The sequence below is a fragment of the Phalangium opilio genome, unplaced genomic scaffold (assembly GCF_054372755.1).
Source record: "Phalangium opilio isolate 3A_F unplaced genomic scaffold, DU_Popi_V2 ptg000059l_1, whole genome shotgun sequence".
Classification (NCBI taxonomy): Eukaryota; Metazoa; Arthropoda; class Arachnida; order Opiliones; family Phalangiidae; genus Phalangium; species Phalangium opilio.
In genome coordinates this window covers 933,019-956,223 of record NW_028324176.1, presented here as the reverse complement: position 1 = coordinate 956,223, position 23,205 = coordinate 933,019, and the positions used below count along the sequence as shown (strand labels likewise).

The following is a 23,205-nucleotide window of genomic DNA, read 5'->3' as shown; positions in this document are numbered from 1 at the left end:
CTACGAATAACTCAAACTCAAACTATAAGAGCCAATCAAAAGTCGTCTTATTTATCGGACCTGGTTCTGTGTCACACCATTTCAAAAGCCAATAAGAATTAAGCTTACATAAACCCCTGCGCAGATCGAAAAAGTAGTATTTCGCGCATCCAGGGTTTTTGAGAGATGGTTGGGAACTCAATTTTGGCTATCGAGCTTTAATCGAGCTTTGGGTCAAGGCTCGAAAACGTATCGAGCTTTTCAAAAATCGCTTATCGAGCTTCGAGCCGAGTACTCGGCTCGAAGCTCGATCGAGTACTCGAACCTTTTCGAGTACTCGCACATGCCTAGTAATTAGTTTGTTCGCCATATTATTAATTAATTTTCATATGTTCTGTGTGAGCCTATGGGTCGGTAATTGGTCAGTCTTATGGGTCGGTAATTGGTCAGTCTTATGGGTCGGTAATTGGTCAGTCTTATGGGTCGGTAATTGGTCAGTCTTATGGGTCGGTAATTGGTCAGTCTTATGGGTCGGTAATTGGTCATTCTAATGGGTCGGTAATTGGTCATTCTAATGGGTCGGTAATTGGTCAGTCTTATGGGTCGGTAATTGGTCAGTCTTATGGGTCGGTAATTGGTCATTCTAATGGGTCGGTAATTGGTAAATCTTATCGGTCGGTAATTGGTCGATCTTATCGGTCGGTAATTGGTCAATCTTATCGGTCGGTAATTGGTCAATCTTATCGGTCGGTAATTGGTCAATCTTATCGGTCGGTAATTGGTCAATCTTATCGGTCAGTAATTGGTATATCCTATCGGAAATGTGACGAAAACACTATTGGTTTCCTATTGGTTCCCAATTGGTTTCTGAACTGCGTTTTCCCAATTGGTTTCCAATCATTTTTTCCACTAGGGAAGCCTATTGAGTCTAGCGCCTAAGACCGCTCGGCCATCCTGACGTGGTGTTATCCAATTTGGACGTTTTAAAATTACATCTCATCCAGTTATTTTCATAAAACATATCGTGTCAGAAGTGGGATTCGAACCCACGCCCTCAAACGAGGACCAGAATACACAGATATACATCGTGAACCAATGAAACTAACAACCCTTGAGTCTGTCGCCTTAGACCGCTCGGCCATCCTGACGTGCTTTTGTGTAATTTGGACGTTTTAAAATAACATCTCATCCATTTATTTTCATAAAAAATATCGTGTCAGAAGTGGGATTCGAACCCACGCCCTCATACGAGTACCAGAATACACAGATTCACATCGTGCACGAAGGAAGCTAAGCCCCTTGAGTCTGGCGCCTTAGACCGCTCGGCCATCCTGACATGGTTTTCTGTAATTTGGACGTTATAAAATTACATCTCATCCAGTTATTTTCATAAAAAAATATCGTGTCAGAAGTGGGATTCGAACCCACGCCCTCATACGAGGACCAGAATACACAGATTCACATCGTGAACGAAGGAAGCTAAGCCCGTTCAGTCTGGTGCCTTAGACCACTTCGCCATCCTGACGCGGTTTTGTGTAATTTGGACGTTTTAAAATTACATCTCATCCAGTTATTTTCATAAAACATATCGTGTCAGAAGTGGGATTCGAACCCACGCCCTCAAACGAGGACCAGAATACACAGATATACATCGTGAACCAATGAAACTAACAACCCTTGAGTCTGTCACCTCAGACCAGTGGTGGGCCTTTCGCGATTTCTTCTCGCTTCCAATCTTTCCCTTCTACGACACAGAGGCGACACCGGCAAATCCCGCTTCACCTTCTCAGAACCTGTTTGAAAAATTTTCTCTGTCCTCTTCCCCGTCCAAGAGTAGAGGTGCAGGAGAGGAGAAGGGGGTGAGTAACTCAGAGAGGCTGACGGTCTAAGGTAGGAAGTGGTGTGCACCCTTCTCAACTGTAGGTTACCCTCCGTAGAAGAAATTTTTTTCTTCTTTGGAAAAGAAGGCGCTTGCTCTGAAGAAGAATTTACCTTCTTTAGAAGGAAACCTACTATGGTTAGAGGGAAGATTCCTAGAGAAGGGAGTCTCTCTCTCTCTGTATTGATAGTTAAAAATCATCTTCATTATTTTTAAGCCAATCATGTTAAAAACACAATTAATATTAATCTTATCTTTGTACACTTTGACCTATCGTATAATCTATGCGAGATTTCTTTACGACGTATGTAATACACATCTAGCAGAGTTGTCTGGGTTGCGGACTAATAAACATGAGTTTTATCTAACAACAACCTGAGTCTTTGCTATGTTAGGACTAGCTTCACAGTAGCTTAGGGAAACAGTACATGGTGTCAGAATAGACACCTATTCGCTCACCTATGGACGGACTGAAAGCTTCACCGGAACTCTCGTTCACTGGGAACGCCGACAAGTTGTGGCGGGACTTTCGACAACGGTTTGAGTTGTTCGAAGCTGCAATAGCCTCCGGGAACGGCCGTCGCGACACACAGAAACTCTCCCTGTTCCTGCACATCGCCGGTCAGGAAGCCATCGACGTTTTTAACACATTCACATTCTCAGGGGAGGATGGTAACGATCGGAAGACTTATACGAACACGCTAGCGAAGTTCGAAACGTACTGCACTCCAAGGAAAAATGAAACCTACGAGCGGTTCATCTTTCGCAGTCGGATGCAAAAGCCGGGCGAAGGCATCACCCAGTTCGTCGGCGACTTGAGACTCAAGGTCAAATCCTGTAATTTCGGAGATTTAGAAGAATCTCTCATCCGGGATCAAGTAGTAAACGGCATCACTGATCAGAAAGTGAGACGTACATTGCTGGCAGAGGTAAACCTCACACTCACTCGGGCGGTTCAAGTATGTCAGGCGACAGAAACAATGGCGCAGCAGATGCGAAGCTGGTCCGATGGAACTGTAGTACCCAAGGAGGAGAACGTCGATGCAATCACACGACACGGTCGTAAGCTTAGTCACAAAGAGCGACCACCGACGAAAGGGTCCCGACATCAACCGTCTACGACCAAGAGCAGTCGCTACGACCAGGACAGACACAGTCGTTCTATCCTCGTACAAGACTGCCGGTTCTGTCATAAGGCCCATGAGCGAACTAAGTGTCCGGCATATGGGAAGATTTGTCGAAACTGCTACGCCAAAGGGGCGGCGGTTGAAGCGGAATAATCCCAGTGTGGTGTTTATTACGGCGTATTTTCTGGATTCCTCGTCTAACTGTATCTGATTATACGCTTCCTTCAGATGTAGCTTGGAAAAGAATTGGCAACCGGCCAGCGTAGCGAATATTTCTTCGGCCCTTGGGAGCGGGTACGTGTCAATATTCACCATCGGGTTGAGAGTGGATTTGAAGTCCGCGCAGATTCTTATCCCGCCGTTTGGTTTTTGAACGGTTACAATCGGAGATGCATATGCTGAGTAGTCTATCTTCTCGATGATTCCTTCTGCTTCCATCCGACGAAGTTCTTTTTCGACGGCGTCTTTGCGAGCGTATGGGATTGTGCGTGCTTTACAAAACTTCGGCTTGGCTTCTGGTTTTACGTGCAGATGGGCTTCGATATTCTTGACTTTCCCCAGCCCAGGTGTGAAGAGCTCGGAATGTTTCTCGAGTATCCTCTCTATGTTTGGCTCGTCCTGGATTGCGTGAATTGGCATTCTGCGAGGTGATCGGATGGATGGCAGTATGTTTAGCTTCGAAGGGGGCCATTTTCGGCCACACAGATTCGGTCCATTCGTGTCCACAATCAGCATCAGGAGCGTCTCCTCTTCCACGCCAAACTTGACTCGGACTTCTGTTATTCCAACGACTTTCACTTCGTTCCCCGTGTACGACTCCAGTTTTCGGGAAAATTGTGTGACTTGAGTGGTAGGGACAAGTCGCTGAAACTCTGCCTGGGTTATCATGGTGTGTCCCGAGCCATTATCGACTTGAAATGTGACGTCCGTCCCATTTACACCCAGGATTATGGTGTCGGGTGGTGGTACTTCCTCTCTGTTTCCGATCCTGTTTTGTACGACGTTGACAGTCCATGATGATTTTTGCAGGTCTGTTCCATGATCCCGGGATTTGGCCTCTCTAATGTGTGCCACTTGACCTGAATTTCCCGGTCGCTCCCGGATCTGGCAAACGTCTACGTCGTATTCGGCGAAATGGTGAATCTGAACTGACTCATCATGGTTTCCCGTCTGAACAAAGTTAGCTTGATGCGATTTCCTTGGATTGTCCCTCGTTACCGGTTTATCCGGTGGACGTAAACACGCCAGGGCCAGGTGTCCGATCCGATCACATTTCGAGCATTTTGCATTGGCGTAAGGACAGTTCCGGGTGTAGTGGTCAGGACTCGCACATCTTATACACTTGCTGAGATCAGGAGATGGTCTGGTGTCCCACCGCTTCTTGTTATCGGTCTTCTTTGCTGACAGTCGATTGCCTTTTTGATCTTTTTGAGAATGCTAATCCATTGGGCTCTGCCCGCGCGAGTTCGAATCTCGCCTCCGTCGCCATTCTGTTGTGTTCTCGAATAATGTAATTAACTGCCGGTTGATACACTTAATGTTTATTCGATACAACTGATTAAAATCTAATTACAAATTATGGTAAAACTTTATCGTTAAATAAATGCCCCTTGGCTAAATTCAACTATCAAACACCAAATGCATCTTCGCGACAAATACAAAACGAAGATAAGAATCTCGCAGAATAAAGAAATGTATCAAAACCTGTATAGAATTCAAAGAAATGCTGTAAATAAATTAAGATGTACAGAAAAAAGGAATTATTTTAAAAACAAGATAGGCAAAGGAAATAATACAGCCAATGTCTGGAAAACAATAAAGCCTTAGCTTAAATCTAAGAATAGCAAAACAATAACAAAAATGGAGTATAGATCTGAAATAAGTGAGGATTCGCAAACATTCTAAACAATTATTTCATAAACAAAGTGGACCAACTACTTAAAGAACAACAGAGGAATAATAATAATAATAATAATAATCTAAGCTCTGCCTATGAAGGGATTTCCACACTAAGCCTTTGGCTTGTTTACAGGTGGGTCCCTTTACAATGCATAGAGGGATGGTGGCTAGCCCCTATGCCACAGCTAACCGACAGCGCCCTATACTAACTATTACCGTTAACCTCTGCAAGTTTTGATGGAAAGGAGAAACCGGGTTAGACCGCGGAGGAAAACTCCTTTGACAAGCGGGGAGAGAACTTGCAAACTCTACGCAGAAGGATTTGTTCCCAGATTTTCACCCGGTGCCACAGTCCGGGATCGAACCCGGGATCCTCTTGCTGCGAGGCGAAAGCGCTAACCGCTACGCCACCCCATACATACAACAACAGTATCAGATTGACATCCCCAGTATAACATTAGACGAATTTACTCCAGTTACGGAAGACAAAATGTTTAACATGCTTAAGAAGTTAAAAATAAATTAAGCCACCGGCATAGACGATCTTGCACCTGCCATCCTAAAGGGACTTGCAGCCATAATATCTAAAACTCTGGCAAAAATAATTAACCTATCCTTCACTACAGGGATCTTTCCAAAACAATGGAAAACAGCAAAAATTATCCCAGTTTTTAAAATTGGAAATGATCATGAGCCAAAGAACTACAGACCAATATCAGTGCTGCCAACCTTATCTATTATATGTGAAAGACTTGCGTACAACGACATATACAGGCATGTTGAGGAACAAAATATGCTGCATACCCTACAATCTGGGTTCCGCAAGCATCACTCAACTACAACGTGTATATTCAATGTATATGAAACAATACTTCAACAACTAAATAATGGAAACTATGTCATCACAATCTTTCTTGATCTGTCAAAAGCTTTTGACACCGTCCAGTATGATTTCCCTCTTAAAGATCTTAAAAATGGAGGAATCTTTGTAAACGTATACAAATGGCTTGAATCCTATTTGAGTAGTAGAAAGCAAATGGTATATAACAATGGGTGCTATTCAGAGAGTCAAAGCATCAAACATGGAGTACCCCAAGGGAGTGTCTTGGGGCCGTTGATGTTTAACATCTACACCTCTAGAATGCATGAAGCACTTTTAAAGTCTGTCGCAAATGAATACGTGGACGATACTGCAATTATTACTGGTGGAAAAAACTTGGAACAATTGATTACAGACATAGAGGGAGATTTACAAAGAATTAAGGATAAACTGAAATCTAAAGGTTTAATCTTAAATGTGGAGAAAACCAAATTTATGCTCATCTCACCGGATCGAAAAATAAGACAGATGGCAACAAATGTCTTAACCTTGCACAATGATACAATAAAACGAGTCTCCAGCTACAAGTACTTGGGCCTCTGGATTAACGACTTACTGACGTGGTCAGAAAACGTTAACTATGTCATTAAGAAAGTGCAAACTCGAATATGGATGATTAAACCCATTCAAAACTTCTTAGAAGTTGACACCATACGAATAATATTTCAAGCATGCATAAAATCAGTGCTGCAATATGGAGGTATATTTTATCAAAGCAGTTCAAAAACAAATCTAGCAAAGCTAGAAAGCCTATATAAACTATGTATAAAATTTGTTGCCAAGACTCAAAAATATGCGTCTCTTACTGACGCCAAATTAGTAGCAGATATAGGCACTGTGCACCAAATTACCTACATGATTTATTGACATTTATGTACAAAATTAAAACTAATGACTACCCGGGATTTGTACAACAATGGTTTCCGCTGAACAAAGGGATAAACAATACAAACTTTTATATAGAAGCTTTTCCGACGAGACTACGCAACTAGAGTGCCAAACATATGGGAATCAAACTGTGGAATGATTTACCGATGGACATCAAAATAGAAACGTCTATAAATGTTTTTAAAAACAGGCTTAACCAATACATAAAACAAGATATGATTTAAAGATAATTAATTTAAAAATTTTTAAAGTGAAAAATAATTTTAAATGACTATAAATATTGAAGTGTAAAATGATTTTAAATGAATATAAATATTGAAGTGTAAAATAATTTAAACTACAGGACAGCTTTGTAAAGAAGTTCAGACTTAAAGGTATATCCTAATAAAAGCTTTTTATTATTATTATTATTATTATTATTATTATTATTATTATTATTATTGTTATTAAAATCTACCCATGCTTTATATCATTTCGAAGAGAGTTCTTATTACAAGCGAGCGACGCCGCGGGTAACAGCTAGTTTTCAATAAGAGGACAATTCTGGCCAACGTAACTAGATAAATATACGTCTTTTAGGTTTTAAAGCAAGTTTTTATGGTAAAGAATCGTTCAAATTGGAGCCTTTCTATGTTTCTTTGATAACAATGAAGTTTAAATATGAATAATAGATTTTCGAATTATATCTTGTTTTGCTGGGATCTGCCCGCATGCTCAAAATACGCCGAAATTTGGACAGAATTTCAAACAAAGTGACGTAACCTAAGCGCACATTTTGCGTCTACAATAAAAATGATCGATGCTTTACAGGAAAAATACTTAGGTATCCAAAATTAATAATTACAAATTTAACTTGTGATAAATATTCTTGTGTTAAAGAATAAATGGTTAAGTATTCTTGCATAATGATCAATAATTGTTGTAGTAATGTTTAATATACATGTGTCATTATAAAATTGTTAACTATCTTGCATATTTATTAAAAATTTTAGTAATGTTGTGTTGTGTTGCTGTAAGACATTGTTAAAAGACAGTGAAGTAAACTTGGTATTTTAATGTGATAGGGCTTATTGGTGAAATGGTTACGCAGCCTGAATAATCTAGGAAAGTGCTTTCATTATTAACGGTACAAACTTGTAAAGATTATTAAATTTTTACATAAATTAATACTGATTATGTGATTAGACTAGAATTACTTTCATCGCGAGAAGCACTTTTTATGCAACTGCTATATGCACCATTTAAAATCAGAACTACCTTATTTTTTATTACAATTAAGACCCTTTTTGGGACAACCTGTATTTGTTTAAAGTTTAACAAATTGCGGATAGAGCTTGGAATTTTTAATGCTTCATCCGAAAATTTGTAAATAATGCATTATTTATCAAAATCAAATTGTGGCTATACAGGGTGTTTCTTATAAGCATGTCATAAATTAGAAGGTGTGTTCTTTGGGTCAAACTGAGTGAAAAGTGTCAAAGAACATAGGGTCTACAACGATTAGTTTCGGAGGTACGGGGCCCCAAACATGGACCCCAAAACGTGAAAAATGTCACAAATTTGGAGTAAGAAATATCAGCTTGCTCATCTTGTTTAGACAATTCCAATACCCTCCCATCTTAGAATACTAATGCGCCATTTTCCAGTAGAAGCGTATTATTAAAGGTTGGAGTGTGCAAGGACTGGGCAATAAAAGTAGGTTCAGAACGACAAACAAAGCAGAGTTTCCAGTTAATGTATCATTTATTCGTACATGTACAAAGTTAGCAGCAGTTTTAGAGGTATTGTTAAAAATTCCTACCATTTGCATTAATGCAAACATGTGCCCGTCTAACGAACGATTCTTGGACATGTTGAAAGATGCCTGGTGTGTTTCGGATTGTTTCACACCCTTCAAGTATTCGTTGTCGCAAGTCGTCCACATCACGGACTTCACTCTTGTACACCAAGTCCTTGAGATGACCCCAAAGGTATAAATCACATGTATTCAACTCGGGAGATCTTGCCGGCCACGCAACTGGTCCTCGTCGTCTAATCCACCTCAAAGGAAATGTAGCGTCTAGATGTTCTCGAACCATACGGCTGAAGTTTGGGGGTGCCCCGTCGTGCATAAACCACATGTCACGTAGCAATGCTAACAGTATGTCCTCAAGTAGTTGCAGTAAAGTCTCAAGATATGCCTCGCCATTTAGTCTGGGTGTTAGAAAATGAGGCCCTAATAAATGTGAGCCGACAATTCCGCACCACACATATAAACTAAACTGAACTTGGTGACTCCTAACAGTTGTTGCATGTCGGTTTATCTGACGCCATTCATGGTCGTTAAGATAGTTCATAATACCATCACTGTAGAAAGATGCCTCAAAAGAGCGCGTGGGATCAGATGATCTTCAACTCTAGCCACAAACCACCGGCAAAAGTCTAGGCGTCTAGGATAATCTTCAGGGTTAAGAGCTTGCACCTTCTGAATGTGATAGGGTGAAACTGATGCCCTTTTAGAATTCTCCATACTAAGACGTGATTGACGCCTAACCGTCGTCCAACATGTCTGGTACTAGTTGATGGGTCATCCTCGAACAAGGTAAGAACGTCTTCTTCGATGTCCTCGATGCCTTCTTGAAGATCTCGTTCCCGATCATTTCGTAGTTGTAGTTGACCCGTGTCCCTCAAGCGCCGATCAACAGCCTCGAATATTTGTCTATCCGGTACGCCACGTTGCGAAAGTTGTTACTGATATTGTCTCCGTGCCTCCATAGAATTACCCCGCGCAAGTCCATACATAAGATGCATACCTGCATATTCTGCATTAGTGTACGCAATTTTGTCACTACCGGAGGTTCAAAATTGTGGCGCTGACGAAGGTCCTGGAAGAGAGGGTACATCTGAAAGTTCGTAGCCTCCGGCTATCCCAGAAATGGAGGCCCTAGGAATCAATGCAGCCAAACGAGACTCAATGGGTTTGAGCTCGCTGGCACGATTGCTTCCTCCCCCAGTCTTTTTCGTTTCCGAGGCTATTGTAGCCACTTTATTTTTTAAGTAACTCTTTTAAGCAGCCCACTTCTTTCCAATTTCTTCGCCAGTGCGCTGTTGACCACTGATGTGGTTCACACGATCAGCAATCGTTTGCCACATTTTGCGCCTCTCCTCTTGGGATTTCCCGTACTGATTATTTAGTAACGAGGGCACTGCCTCAAGTTGGGAGACAAGACATTCCATCTCGTCATCAGAATATGGACCCTTCCTCAGTTTCGGTGGCATTTCTTAAGCTATATGGCTTACTAATTAGAAACGAATATTAGCAAAACTAGAATGAATGAACATGTAACTGCCATCGTGTAAGATGGAGTAAAATGTATCAACCTTGATAAATTAACAGTTTCATTAATTTCCTATTTAACAATTTCATTTATTTTTGTATTTGACAAATTACAAACATGACAAGGGAAAACAAAACGATTACAATCATCATTATTACACTACCTTATTTCGTGCAGTAAAAACGATCGAAATGAAAATTCGTGAATTTGTTCAAGTTTGATTAGGGGTTTCGGCGCTAGATGACACGGTACACTGAAAGGTCAAAGGTGTCTTGTACTGACCTTTAATAGTTCAATACGCTTTCAAGTTGTGTTAACTGGCCTTCCACCAAAATATAGTTTCGATTACTTAAAGAACTGAACTAAAGCAGAATGTTCAGGTCCTGCCCATATGGACATCCAATCCCCACCCCTAGGTCAAAATGGCGTCATCAGCAGAATATCCAACCAACAGCCCTAAGTTCGATCCTGACCGACCAATCAGCAAGCTTAAGTCTGGGGGAGGAGCATACTTTTTCAGCAAAATACGGCTGCTGGTCAAGAAAAGTCAAGAAGGTTAACCCCTACTAGAGGTGCCACAAATAAAACAAGGATTCAAAGCAATGTCTAAAGTTTAATGAACGAGTTTGACTAAGAATCCCACGTCAAATAGTACTCCATTCAAAAACCCTTGGCAGAGGCCATCTACAGAAAGGAATTCTGTCCGTATACGTGTAACGCAGCAATATGGTAGCACGCGCCTATTGCCAACTCCCAAATAGCCATACTAAAGCGAAGTTGAAATACGCCTCAAACCGTTAATTGTCATTCCCCATTACGATGGCGATAATACTGGTAGCTTAGGCGCATCATTAAAATTATAACAATCGGTTCCAAACACAGCATTTGGAACTGAAAACTGTATGAAATACAATTTGCTACATGGCCCCAACGAACATTTTCTTCCGCCAGCGGCATATTGCGGAAATTCCCACAAACACACCTCCTGTCTTCAGTTGGTTTATCCGATTTAGTTGGGGCCTTCACTCGGACAGATGTTCTCTCCGACCTCCTTCTTTTGCCGCCATCTCGAACAGCAAGGCCATTAATTGGCTTGGGTGCACAAGCTACTTGGCAGGCCATCGATTCGCCAGAGTCTTTGGTATTTCCATATAAATCTTCAGATTCTTCTGGATTAAGGACTATAAAAAATTCACGTAAAAACTTAAAAATTGGGCTTTAGTTGATTGTCTTTTAGAAATAATAACATTGCATTACTCTTATTTAAAATTGAAGTGGATTCTGGCACAATCTTTGATAATTGAAGGGCAAACTCCTCCAGTGTGCGTCTATACAGACCGTTGATAATTTCCCAAAAGAATTGTGTAATATTATAACCTACTCTTCACAGAATATTTTGGTTACTAAAGTAGGTCATTTTTGACAAGCTCATCTGCCCCCTTGAAACATTTCTCTGAAGCAAACCTCTCTCCATAAAGCTAGTGTTTTCTCACAGGCGTCGCCAATGGCGCTAAACTTTCATTTATACAGCTAGTAGCATTTCCTTTCCCTTTATATCCCCTCTATACGCGAGATTACGCCATCATTAAATTCAAATAATGGGCTTCATTTTGAGTAAAAGTGAAAGAAAATCATGTTAGATATATTCAGTACCTTCAGCTTTTCATCAACTTGGGCCACTGTTTGTGCCATACCCTCTTCGTTTTGAGCCATTTTATGAAAAGCCTTCGCCCACGTTTAGCGATGCTGGGCTTTTGACTATCCAAGGCATTTTTCTAGTAACAAGGATGTATATAAATAAGGAAGAAAAACTCCACTACCATTATCCAATACATAAAATTCATACAACTACTGTAATTTTAAATTTTTGCCTAGGAAGCTCATCATTTTAATCAACCTAAAAACACAAGATATTACTAAGTTTTTACTTACACATTTGCTATGCATAATAACCCAATTTAAACTAACGTCGTCAATGCCATCATCTTCTGAAGAAATTTCTAATTCGGATGGACAGTATTGGGGTTCATCTTCATCCTCCAAGACAATGTCAGCCATCTCAGGTTCAGTACAGCGGGATCACCGAGGTTCCTTAGATCTGGACTTATTTAAACAACTTAGCTGTTTCCCCCAGCGACGCCGCAGCCACAGAGTTCTGAACAAATCTTACTAACCTTTTTGCATGTACATTTTTTGGATAGGCATAACGACTTACAGTTACATACATTAGTGGCATCCCACGAATTAACTTCATTTAAATTCATCATAGAAGATAAAAAATTAAAGCAGTAAATTTTAAGAAAACCTATTTACCAACCACTTTACAACTCAAGCTCTTTGCTGAAAGTGAATACTGAAAATTTTGAAATTTTCCACTATTCCATTAGCAAAATAAAAAAAGGGCAGAGTGTTCAGCTTTGTTAGTGCATTGAAAGTGACTTAAAATTCTCCATCCCTGGCGCCAGCCTTTCTTGTAAATCCCTCTGTACTTATTTTACAGTAAGTACAGAGGGAAAGGCAGGAGATAAGAGATAGGTTCAATAGCCATCCTGCTTTCAACCCTATTGGTTGGACTGAATGGAGCCCTTACACCCCACCTTTTGATGCAAGATGGATCTGGCATAATTATCTTTCATTTGAATTTTGGATTAAACGAGAATCAAGTTCGACCCGATTCGGCCCCTTCCTTTCCAAAATTTGATAATCCCGACCCGGCCCGGCCCGGCCTGATACAATTTTCAAATGTGGAAAGCCCGGCCCGTGCAGGACTCTGGTTTCTATCCGAGCCTGTCTCTCTCCAAATCGTGTACGCGTCCGGCAAAGGGACAGGGATAATCGCTTGGGTCTTTTGTTAAATTTTACCCGAATTAAAATATTTAAACATTAAAACAATGAGATATAACGTAAGAGCAATTCTCTTGCTGGCATAGGATAAAATTAAACTATGTTAGTTTTCAAGGAATCCTCTGTGCCTTTTGAGTATGAGAACAATATAAAAATTAAAATTGTCCCTTTTCACAAGTGCAAAAAGTATACCTAAAATTCACATAGTAATTCATGCGATCCATTCGCCGATCATTCATGACAATACTCCTCAAAGTATTGAAAGGGTTTTAGCCTTCCTCCAGCCGTTTGTAACGGTTGAGATAGAAGGCTTAGAAATTTCGCGCAGGATATTGGTTCGATGTAATGACAGTGAGGCTGTAAGTCTTCAAGTCTAAGGTAATTTTTGAAATACGCAATAGTAGTATATAAATGAGAGAACGGGATTGCCATAGAGATAACATGGGGTATGATACCCTATGGGAAAATTAACATTGGGTATGAAAATTCGACGGTCTCGAATTTTTCCGATGCGGCTTTTTAGTGCACCTTGGGCGGCACGGAGAGTACGTAAGTTTCACGGTATTGGGTATGAAATTTGGACGGTCTCGAATGTTTCCGAAGCGGCTGTTTTGTGCACCTTGGACGGCGCGGAGAGTACGTAAGTTTCACGGTAAAATGAGAAAAGAGCGAGACGGGTTAGTAATAACATTGAGTGTATAATTTCGACTCGATTTGTCTGAATCGTCTCTCTTGGAAGGCAAGGGGAGAGCGAGCTCTAGTTTCGTTACGATGAGAGAACTCGAGGTTTGGAATTACGCGTGCCTTTCACCCATACGAGACAGTTGTCTGCGGCGGTGGTGTTTTTTTTAATTAGATAAATTGGAGTATAGGAGAGAAGAAAATTAAGCTAAATTTTGACGGTCTTTGAACAAATCGCGTGCGGTTGGATATAAGAGATGGGGAAAGTTGGGTACAGGGTGATAGAAGAAACATGAGCCATGGATGATGGATATACCCTATGGAATATTACCATAGGTATATGGATTATAGTATTATTAAGGTACAGTTTTCAAAGAAGATATAGGGTACAGTAGAGTACGTCTATATAATGAAGCAAAAGAGGAATATCTTTCAGAGAGAAAGGTACAAAGTTCAACAAAATTTTCGAGGAAAATTTACTATATAAAGCTGAATTTTTACATTTTAAACATCATTCTGAATTACCTTCTGCGAGTCTCTTACACCTCAGAATTTACATAATAATATGATGTAAGTATGGTAGTCTATACCTTGATATTTTACAGTATTTACAAGATATTTTCGAAACTTATAGGAATCCTCTCAAGACTTTCCCTATTTCTACCACCAAAGGGGTAACGGTTACTCCAGATTGTAACATTTTTATCGGAACTTTGGATGGAAGTGTGGGCATCGCTTTAACAGAAAGTCATTTCAAACAACTTCGGGACAAGAACGATCAAATATCTTCCTTCTTGGAAAGCGATTCCATTGAAAATTCTTCGTTTTTCTTCGAAGGATCGGAAACAAGAAGAGTCCAGCTGAGCATTTTCCAAAATCGGAGAATAGTGGACGTGAGAGAAATCATCCTCGGAACTGGGACGAATTATGGAAAGCAGTACCTAACCAAAAGGGGTTTTACCATATCGCAATACCCTTGGAAGACCTTGATGGACAAATACGACGAAGTCATAGCGTATCACAACGAAGTGAAACGGGTCTTCAAAAATATCAAACGAGACGTACTGGACCATATTACTGAATACGTGGATAAGCAATGCAATGGTTGTAAAATTGATCATCCCTCACAAAAACAACACGATTGTCTGATGATTGATTGGAACACCCGTTTAGACACGTATTTTGTAGACGCGATGGATACTATAAGTTATTCCGATATTACCTATAAAATTGACACCCTTTTAAATGAGGATATTCGCGATGCGTTTATGTCTTTCATTGTATGTAACGCTAAAAAGATGTTGAATAAAACTGAAGATTTTTAAATTTAACAATAAATAATTGGTATTAAAGTCTCAATTCTCTATATCGTAGCTCATTTATAATCATGAAGCATTTATAATTATGAAGCATCCATTCACTGTGCTTGTCTCAGATCCCACGCAGTGTGGCAAGTCACATTTCATTGCGAAAATAATTAAGCATAATGCGTCCTGCATTTATCCACCTCCCCAAAGAATAGTTTGGTGTTATACTGAGCACCAAGAGAAATTATTTAATTCCGTGTTGGAAAATAATCCTAACGTTGAGTTTCACGAGGGTTTATTAGACCCGAGCAATTTGAATCCCGAGGTTAGAAATTTTATAATCCTCGACGATCTATTATGCGAAATAGCTAATAACAAAGACGTCACTAACTTATTTATTCGAGGTTCCCATCACCGTAACACTTCGGTACTCATTTTAATGCAAAATTTGTTTTATCACGGGAAAGAAATTAGGACCCTCAATTTAAATTCCCAATACCTCGTAATTTTTCGTTCGGCTAGAGACGTCTCCAGTGTCTTAAATATCGCTAAACAAATTTCCCTTCTAATAACAAGTTTGTTGTCGATGCATTTCGTCAAGCCGTGGCGAAACCATACGGTTATTTATTCATCGATCTGAAGCCAAACACTGCAGATGAATATCGACTGCGAACGGGAATAATACCAGGGGAAGAAGCCGCTATTTTTGTACCGAAATAAAATGACTATATCAACATCAAAACGGGTGTGTAAAAACTTGAATTTTTTAAAATTTTTGAGCACTTGTAACGCGAAACAGAGGAAGGCTATCATCAAACTATCGAATCGTGACGCTATATTAGCCTTAGTCGAATGTTGTGTAAATGTACTACGCGGTAACATTCAACTAACAGACGGGCAAAAGATACAATAGAAGAAACACCGTAATGTGTTGCATAAACTTTGTAGCACCGTTACTCTCAATCGTTAGTTCAGTTGCAGGCTCTGCCATAATTCGTGCCATAAATAAATATATGGCTCGGAAAATGATTTTGGTGTCCGAGGACGCTTAACGTCGAATGAAGAATACTACCACCGAAGACGTCGCTCTTGAATCGGACATACCATCCTTGGATAAAGAAATGAAAACTATTTTCGACAACCCTCGTATTTGCGAATCGGAGAAATTAACTTTATATAATCAAACTTTGCAGCGACACATTGCATCTAATAGGAAACCAGTTGAAAACCAACAGACATCGGTTAAAAAAACCTGGTACGAAGAAATTGCAACGTCTATCCCGCCGAGCATGCTTACTGACGCGATATCGTTGTATACTTGGACATTGCGGTATATCTCGTGGAACGAACTTGGAGAAATGGAAATTGGGGGAAGGGTCGTGCCCGGATCTAACGTAGTCGATTTAATTTACGATGCGGTTAGAAAACCCATATCAAATACCGACCCAACGGGTTACAAAAGCTTCTACGAAATATTGCAAAATAACAATGGACCGAAAAAATTTATCAAAAACCCTACTAGAGCGCGTGTATTGAAATCATTATTGTTTAACGTGACACCACCCAAACTTAATCAATGGGTGACAATTTGATTGTAATTACAAATAAAACGTTTATGACGAGTTATGAGCGTTTATTTCCGTTTCAAATCTCAAAATTGGATGGTTGTACAGAAGTTGTAGCGGAAGGTATCGTGTCCAGATTATTTGAATCCTTTTCAAAAAATCCAAAAATATTAACCGGCGTCTTAATAATATTATGTTTCGTAATAATCGAAGTTTTCAATTTCTTAATATTGTACTATGCGACACGCACATCCGGAAATAGTACCATTTATGGATAAGCTAGAAAATATTTATTACGACGTATCTGACTCTGGTGGGTACGTTGGTATTCGCGGATTGTATCGTTCGGCTAAAGAGAAGGGTCTCAAAGTGACGACAAAAAACGTCAAGGGATTTTTACAGAAGAAAGATACCTATACTCTACATAAAAATACCAGGTGGCGATATAATCGAAATAAGACGATAGCGTACGGTATAGACGATCAATGGCAAGCCGACCTCATTGACCTCCAGAAACTTTCCAAACAAAACAAAGGGCATCGATATATACTTGCTTGTATAGATATTTTTAGTAAATACGCTTTCGTTGAACCGGTGAAAGATAGGAAAGGAGATACTATAGTAAAGGCGTTGAAAAAGATACTGGATGGTGAAAGGAAACCAAGACGAATACAGAGTGACCATGGGAATGAGTTTGTGTGTAAAGCCGTTCAAGCTGAGTTAAAATCACGAGGAATTGAGTTTTTCGCGACAAACTCGGAAGTGAAAGCCAGCATTGTCGAGCGATTTATCAGATCGTTTAAATCAAGGATGTATCGATACTTTATTGCATAAAATACTTATACGTACGTCGATGTACTTCCCAAATTAGTTAGTTCTTATAATAACAGTTACGATCGTTCAATTAAATGTAAACCTATAGAAAAAAACACCTCAAAATTCCAAAATCATTTGGAAGAATTTATACGGAGATATTGACTTTAGTCCTCCTGTGAAGTACGATTTTGAAATCGGAGACATTGTCAGAATAAGCAAAAACAAAGGGCTTTTTGAGAAAAGATACGTCCCTAATTTTTCGGAAGAATTATTTCGAGTAATGAAGCAAATACCGAGACAGCCACCGGTATATAAACTGGAGGCGTTAAATTCGGAACCCATTTTGGGAGTTTTTTACAAAGAGGAAGTACAAAAGGTGGGAAAAGGTCTCGAGACTTGCGCGTTAAAAATTGAAAAAGTGTTAAAAAAGAGAAAGAAAGCTGATAATACCGTAGAATTGCTGGTGCGTTGGAGTGGATACGGACCTCAATTTGACAGTTGGGTGCAGGAAATTGACTTACAATGAGTTTCTATATCACTTTACCATCCGATTCATCGACAAAATACTTTCCCAAAAAAAAGTGCAAATTACACAAAACCACGTCAGGATGGCCGAGCGGTCTAAGGCGACAGACACAAGGTTTCTTAGTTTCATTTGTTCATGATGTGAATCTGTGTACACTCTAAGAAATATTTGTTCCAATCTGAACAAATAATTGTGCAAAGCCTCAACACACTGGGAGCACACTTTTGCGTTCCATTTTGAACAGTAATTACAGGTACCAAAATTGAACACCAAAAAAGTGTGCTAGGTTGAGCACTTTCATGCTCATTGTTGAACACTGTGTGTGGTAGATTTCTTCTTAAAGATGCAAAATTGAACAGTATAGTTGACAATTTGGCACACATAATGTGTCAATTTTCAATGGTAGAAATGACAATTTGGAAAGCTTACAATGGCAGTTTTGAATGGCTTTAGTGACAAATAGGCATAATTATGGTGGCAGTTTTGAATAGTTTAGCGAACCTCCGATATTTGTTTCCTTTCTAATGGACCGAATTCGAATTTGACTGGCATCAAAATGTTGAAATTCGATTAGATGGAACTCCCGCACCTTTGGCGGTTTACGAAAAGTGATAAATAGCCTCCGAGGACTGCACTTAACGAATGTGAACATGGCCATTTTTCTCCGATAGTAATGGCGAAGCAAAGAATTAAACTCTCAAACGATTTCAAGTTTTATGTATATATAAGGGAAAGGTGAAATAGGCAATAATCCGGGATATTTAATTTGATATTATTGTAAAATGATGTTTGTAAAGACCAATTTATATATAATTTAGGATAAATAAGCATGTTACAGTAAATTGTTGAGATATTATCGGATATTATTTTATTTTTAATGAAGCTTTTTTAAATAAACCTCATAACGTATTAGGCAAACTGACAAGATTGAACACCTTCAATGTCATCGTGGATAATCCAGCACACCTTTCACGATTGAACGTCTAATATTTCCAAACTGTTCAAGAATGAACAATTGCGTTCAAGTTTGAATACCCATTGAACGCTTTTTTCTTAGAGTGTATTCTTTCCTCGATTGAAGGCGTGTGTTCGAATCCCACTTCTGACACGATAAGTTTTATGAAAATAACTGGATGAGATGTAATTTTAAAACGTCCAAATTACAAAGAACCACGTCAGGATGGCCGAGCGGTCTAAGGCGACAGACTCAAGGGGCTTAGCTTCCTTCGTTCACGATGTGAATCTGTGTATTCTTGTCCTCGTTTGAGAGCGTGTGTTCGAATCCCACTTCTGACACGATAAGTTTTATGAAAATAACTGGATGAGATGTAATTTTAAAACGTCCAAATTACAAAGAACCACGTCAGGATGGCCGAGCGGTCTAAGGCGACAGACTCAAGGGGCTTAGCTTCCTTCGTTCACGATGTGAATCTGTGTATTCTGGTCCTCGTATGAGGGCGTGGGTTCGAATCCCACTTCTGACACGATATGTTTTATGAAAATAACTGGATGAGATGTAATTTTAAAACGTCCAAATTACACAAAACCACGTCAGGATGGCCGAGCGGTCTAAGGCGACAGACACAAGGTTTCTTAGTTCATTTGTTCATGATGTGAATCTGTGTATTCTTTCCTCGTTTGAAGGCGTGTGTTTAATCCCACTTCTGACACGATAAGTTTTATGAAAATAACTGGATGAGATGTAATTTTAAAACGTCCAAATTATACAAAACCACGTCACGATGGCCGAGCGGTCTAAGGCGCCAGACTCAAGGGGCTTAGCTTCCTTCGTTCACGATGTGAATCTGTGTATTCTGGTCCTCGTATGAGGGCGTGGGTTCGAATCCCACTTCTGACACGATATGTTTTATGAAAATAACTGGATGAGATGTAATTTTAAAACGTCCAAATTACATAAAACCACGTCGGGATGGCCGAGCGGTCTAAGGCTCCAGACTCAAAGGGCTTAGCTTCCTTCGTTCACGATGTGAGTCTGTGTATTCTTGTCCTTGTTTGAGAGCGTGTGTTTGAATCCTACTTCTGACACGATAAGTTTTATGAATATAACTGGATGAGATGTAATTTTAAAACGTCCAAATTACACAAAACCACGTCGGGATGGCCGAGCGGTCTAAGGCGACAGACACAAGGTTTCTTAGTTTCATTTGTTCACGATGTGAATCTGTGTATTCTTTCCTCGTTTGAGGGCGTGTGTTTAATCCCACTTCTGACACGATAAGTTTTATGAAAATAACTGTATTGCTCGTGGAACCGATGCGTAGTTTAATGGAAATTTATAGCAGGTCCACTTCCAACTGCCGATTGACCCCATAGACCATTTTCATAGCACCGCTTAATTTTGACACCGCTAAACCAATCAATTGCTCATTTGGTAATCCGCTGTCAACAAAGTCGAAATGAGAAGCATGAAAAGCACGAAACACGCTTTGAAGAAAGAGCTGCCCGTATTGCGAATTTGCTTGATAAGCTTCCCGCGGTGATTTTTTGCGGTTGCGGTGCCATGATTTGTTGACTGGGCGGGTTGCCGGGAACTTGGTGATTTATTAAAGTTCCTGAAGGTGATTGTTGATTGTTGGAAGCCGCGTTATGCGTCGAGGGTAGCGGCTGATTTGGCGCCGGGTTTTGCGTGGAGGGTAGCGGCTGATTTGGCGCCGGGTTTTGCGTGGAGGGTAGCGGCTGATTTGGCGCCGGGTTTTGCGTGGAGGGTAGCGGCTGATTTGGCGCCGGGTTTTGCGTCGAAGGTAGCCCTGCGGTTAAAGGTGATGGCGTGACCGGCGCGGGAGCGAGAGGGTTTAAGGCCGAAACGTTGTAAATTGTTGACGACGAACAGTTGGACGTCGTGGTGCCTTGGCCGGCCTTTTGTATCCTCTGGATTATCCTCTGTGTTTTTCTTCTCAGTTCGGATATTTCCTCCCTTCGTAGAATTGCCTCGTCAATTTCATTTTCCATCTCTATGTCGTCCTCAATCAGCGCTTCGACGCGCGTGTCAATTTTGATGAGATCCTCTCCTTTTTTGGCTAAACTGGACAGGGCGTCCTCTAAATCATCCACACAAGTGTTGAGATCGCTAATTAAAGTTTTTATTTGGGTTTGTTTTCTCGTCACGGCATTTCTAGCACTTTTTCTGTTTGCTTTAGCTAGTTTTAACGCGTTTTTATTATGCGCGGTCGTCTGGGTACTCGTTGCTCCCCCGGTAAGTGCACTCGTTTGCGTTACCGGCACCTGTGCGTTATTGGTGTTGGACGCCGACGCGTTATTAGATGCACTCTCGTTAGGCATTGTATTTATTTATGTAATTAAGCACACGAAAGTTTAAAGTTTAATTTACTTATCTATAGCGTTAATTCCCGGGTTGACGGTCACCATGAAGAAAGAGCTGCCCGTATTTCAAATTTGCGATTACTCAGCTGCTGATTTGCTTTTAATCTTCCTCTATGGTTCTTTGGGGAGAGCGATTAAGTCTTTAGACTCGGACTGAAACAAGTCTAAAACTGTAACAAAACTTCCGTGTACGAAATGAAAACTTCAGGAGAAACCTCACTTAAAAGAAATTAATAACGAAAACTTTATTTACACTCTTGGATTGGTATTCCAAGTTACTAAGAAGTACAAAATCTAACTATTTATCTGGATTTTTGCGTCCCTTTGGTTTGGGTACGCAGGATTAAAAAAGGGCGAGGTTCTCGGAGCTAGTTGGGTGAAATTTTGATTTACAAAAGGGTGAATCCTCTCTAAATACCCGGCTTCGTTGTTACCTTTGGCCGTGCTCCCTGGATACCCTGACCAGGTCATGATCTCGACAAAGAGCCTTTCCCGATGACATCAAGAGATTTTCCATCGGCGTCAAGAATCTTTACCGGGGAACCGAGAATTGTCCCGAGTAGACCATGAGCCAGTGGCCTGGATCTTACCTCATAAAGTACAAAAGGTCTGACTATTGGAATGAGTTTAGTTTTGATGCTCATTAAAAGATCTGGCCGTCATACGCATCACAGCTGGGTCATTTGAGGGGGGCGTGGCCATGTTAGACCCTAATGAGGTATGATTTCTTACCTCATGAGGTACATGAATGAAAAAGGTGGCAAATGATAGAGCTGGAAATTGGGATTACAAATATATGAAATCTGACGTCATCAAAGGGGATCATCAATAAATCAGACGGGGGATAAAATGGTCGAATGAGGTATGAATTCTTACCTCATGAGGTACATGTATGAATCCGGTATTGTTTGCTAGATCTGGTAAGTAATAGAATATAAAATCTGACTGGAAAATACGCGGCTTAGGTTTAATCTGACGGCCTGATTCTTGCGTCGGGCCATGAAAGCTTCGTGCCTCATATTGCTAGATTCCCACTCGACCGAAAAAAAACCGGCACAAATCACGCAGCATACGGTAGAAATTTTACCTTACGCCGTCGTCCGGCTGTAGACTGTTCACACTACGACTGAATTTTAAGTTTGGCGGTAGATATTTTTGGGTCACGTGACAGATTAGAGTGGTTTCCATAACATTTATTTCGCACTCTGAATTGGTATCTCTGTCCCATTGTCGCTTAGATCGTACAAGAAAGTATATTTTCTAACCTCCTCAATAAAGACTTCCTTATTAACATCTTACCTCTATATACTTCCATTAGATACAATTTTCTTTCTTCGTGGCATGTTTCCGACCAAAAAAATACATGACCTCTATCAATCTATCTAGCGTATGCGTGCACTCTTCAAATTTATGACGTAGTCAGTGGGATAATTTCATTGGTTGAGACACCGGCGTAACACCGAACACGACCGAAAAATAGAACACAACTTGCGCCCGGCCGAGCGGAGATTCCGACGGGCTCGGCGTTAAGATTTTTTGGTCGAACCCCTTTCTGCTGAGTCTCCGTCGTGTTTTCCGTCGAGTGCGAGTCTAGCTTATATGTAGCAGGTGATATTATGTAAAACCAGCCCCACTGATGTCAAGTGAATTAAACTTAACTTGTTTGAGCGAGTTGCCTCTGTTTCTATCGAGGTAATGTGGTGAAATATTTTTGACTCTGATAAATGAGATGAACTTAAATTTGCATCATTTAATAATAGAGCTATTTCAATTCGGGGTAAGGAGAGTTTTTGAGGCGGGGTTTCGCCAGTCCCCGCCTAGGTGTCATTTTGTGCGCGAAATTTAGCATAGAGTTTTTCAGTGGCCGACACGGAGGGAGGGTGACTATGACGATGAAACTGTATACATTGATTATCAGACTGATCCGGATGATGAACCAGATGACGTTTAAAATGTGACATTTTTGTGTCTTTATTTGCATTAGATAATAATTTAACATTAGAAGGTTTCAATGAATGAGTTTGAAATAAAATGTGCCAGCATAGAGTTATATTAGTTGAAGGGGGAAACGTCACAGTTGGGCCTGCAAATAAAGGGAGCCAGTTTTCACCCTCCCTCCGTGCGGGCCACTGTAGAACTCTAAGCTAAATATCGC

At 40.3% G+C, this 23,205-nt stretch overlaps 2 protein-coding genes and 3 non-coding genes across 5 annotated transcripts; 3 read left to right on the top strand and 2 right to left on the bottom strand.

The window, feature by feature from the left end:
• Positions 1 to 1,004: 1,004 nt before the first annotated feature.
• On the bottom strand, positions 1,005 to 1,127 carry TRNAL-CAA (transfer RNA leucine (anticodon CAA)). The gene is made up of 2 exons: positions 1,090 to 1,127; positions 1,005 to 1,050 (listed from the first exon to the last, which is right to left on the bottom strand). It is a non-coding gene; the product is annotated as a tRNA-Leu (tRNA).
• Positions 1,128 to 1,193: 66 nt separating this feature from the next.
• Positions 1,194 to 1,315, bottom strand: TRNAL-CAA (transfer RNA leucine (anticodon CAA)). The gene is made up of 2 exons: positions 1,278 to 1,315; positions 1,194 to 1,239 (listed from the first exon to the last, which is right to left on the bottom strand). It is a non-coding gene; the product is annotated as a tRNA-Leu (tRNA).
• A 1,004-nt stretch (positions 1,316 to 2,319) lies between these two features.
• On the top strand, positions 2,320 to 3,138 carry LOC149667260 (uncharacterized). The gene has a single exon (XM_089841383.1). The coding sequence runs from the start codon at positions 2,320 to 2,322 to the stop codon at positions 3,136 to 3,138; it is 819 nt and encodes a 272-aa protein (XP_089697509.1).
• A 13,465-nt stretch (positions 3,139 to 16,603) lies between these two features.
• LOC149667259 (uncharacterized) lies at positions 16,604 to 17,708 on the top strand. The gene is made up of 2 exons (XM_089841382.1): positions 16,604 to 17,194; positions 17,289 to 17,708. The coding sequence occupies exons 1-2, from the start codon at positions 16,604 to 16,606 to the stop codon at positions 17,706 to 17,708; spliced, it is 1,011 nt and encodes a 336-aa protein (XP_089697508.1).
• Positions 17,709 to 19,070: 1,362 nt separating this feature from the next.
• TRNAL-CAA (transfer RNA leucine (anticodon CAA)) lies at positions 19,071 to 19,192 on the top strand. Its single transcript has 2 exons — positions 19,071 to 19,108; positions 19,147 to 19,192. It is a non-coding gene; the product is annotated as a tRNA-Leu (tRNA).
• The last annotated feature ends 4,013 nt before the right edge of the window (positions 19,193 to 23,205 follow it).

What these genes read in the sequence shown, in the direction of transcription:
- LOC149667260 (XM_089841383.1), top strand. Translation starts at nt 2,320, where the DNA reads ATGGACGGACTGAAAGCTTCACCGGAACTCTCGTTCACTGGGAACGCC.
- LOC149667259 (XM_089841382.1), top strand. Translation starts at nt 16,604, where the DNA reads ATGCGACACGCACATCCGGAAATAGTACCATTTATGGATAAGCTAGAA. An exon ending in GGATGTATCGATACTTTATT is followed by an intron (nt 17,195 to 17,288) that starts GCATAAAATACT and finishes GTAAACCTATAG; the next exon opens with AAAAAAACACCTCAAAATTC.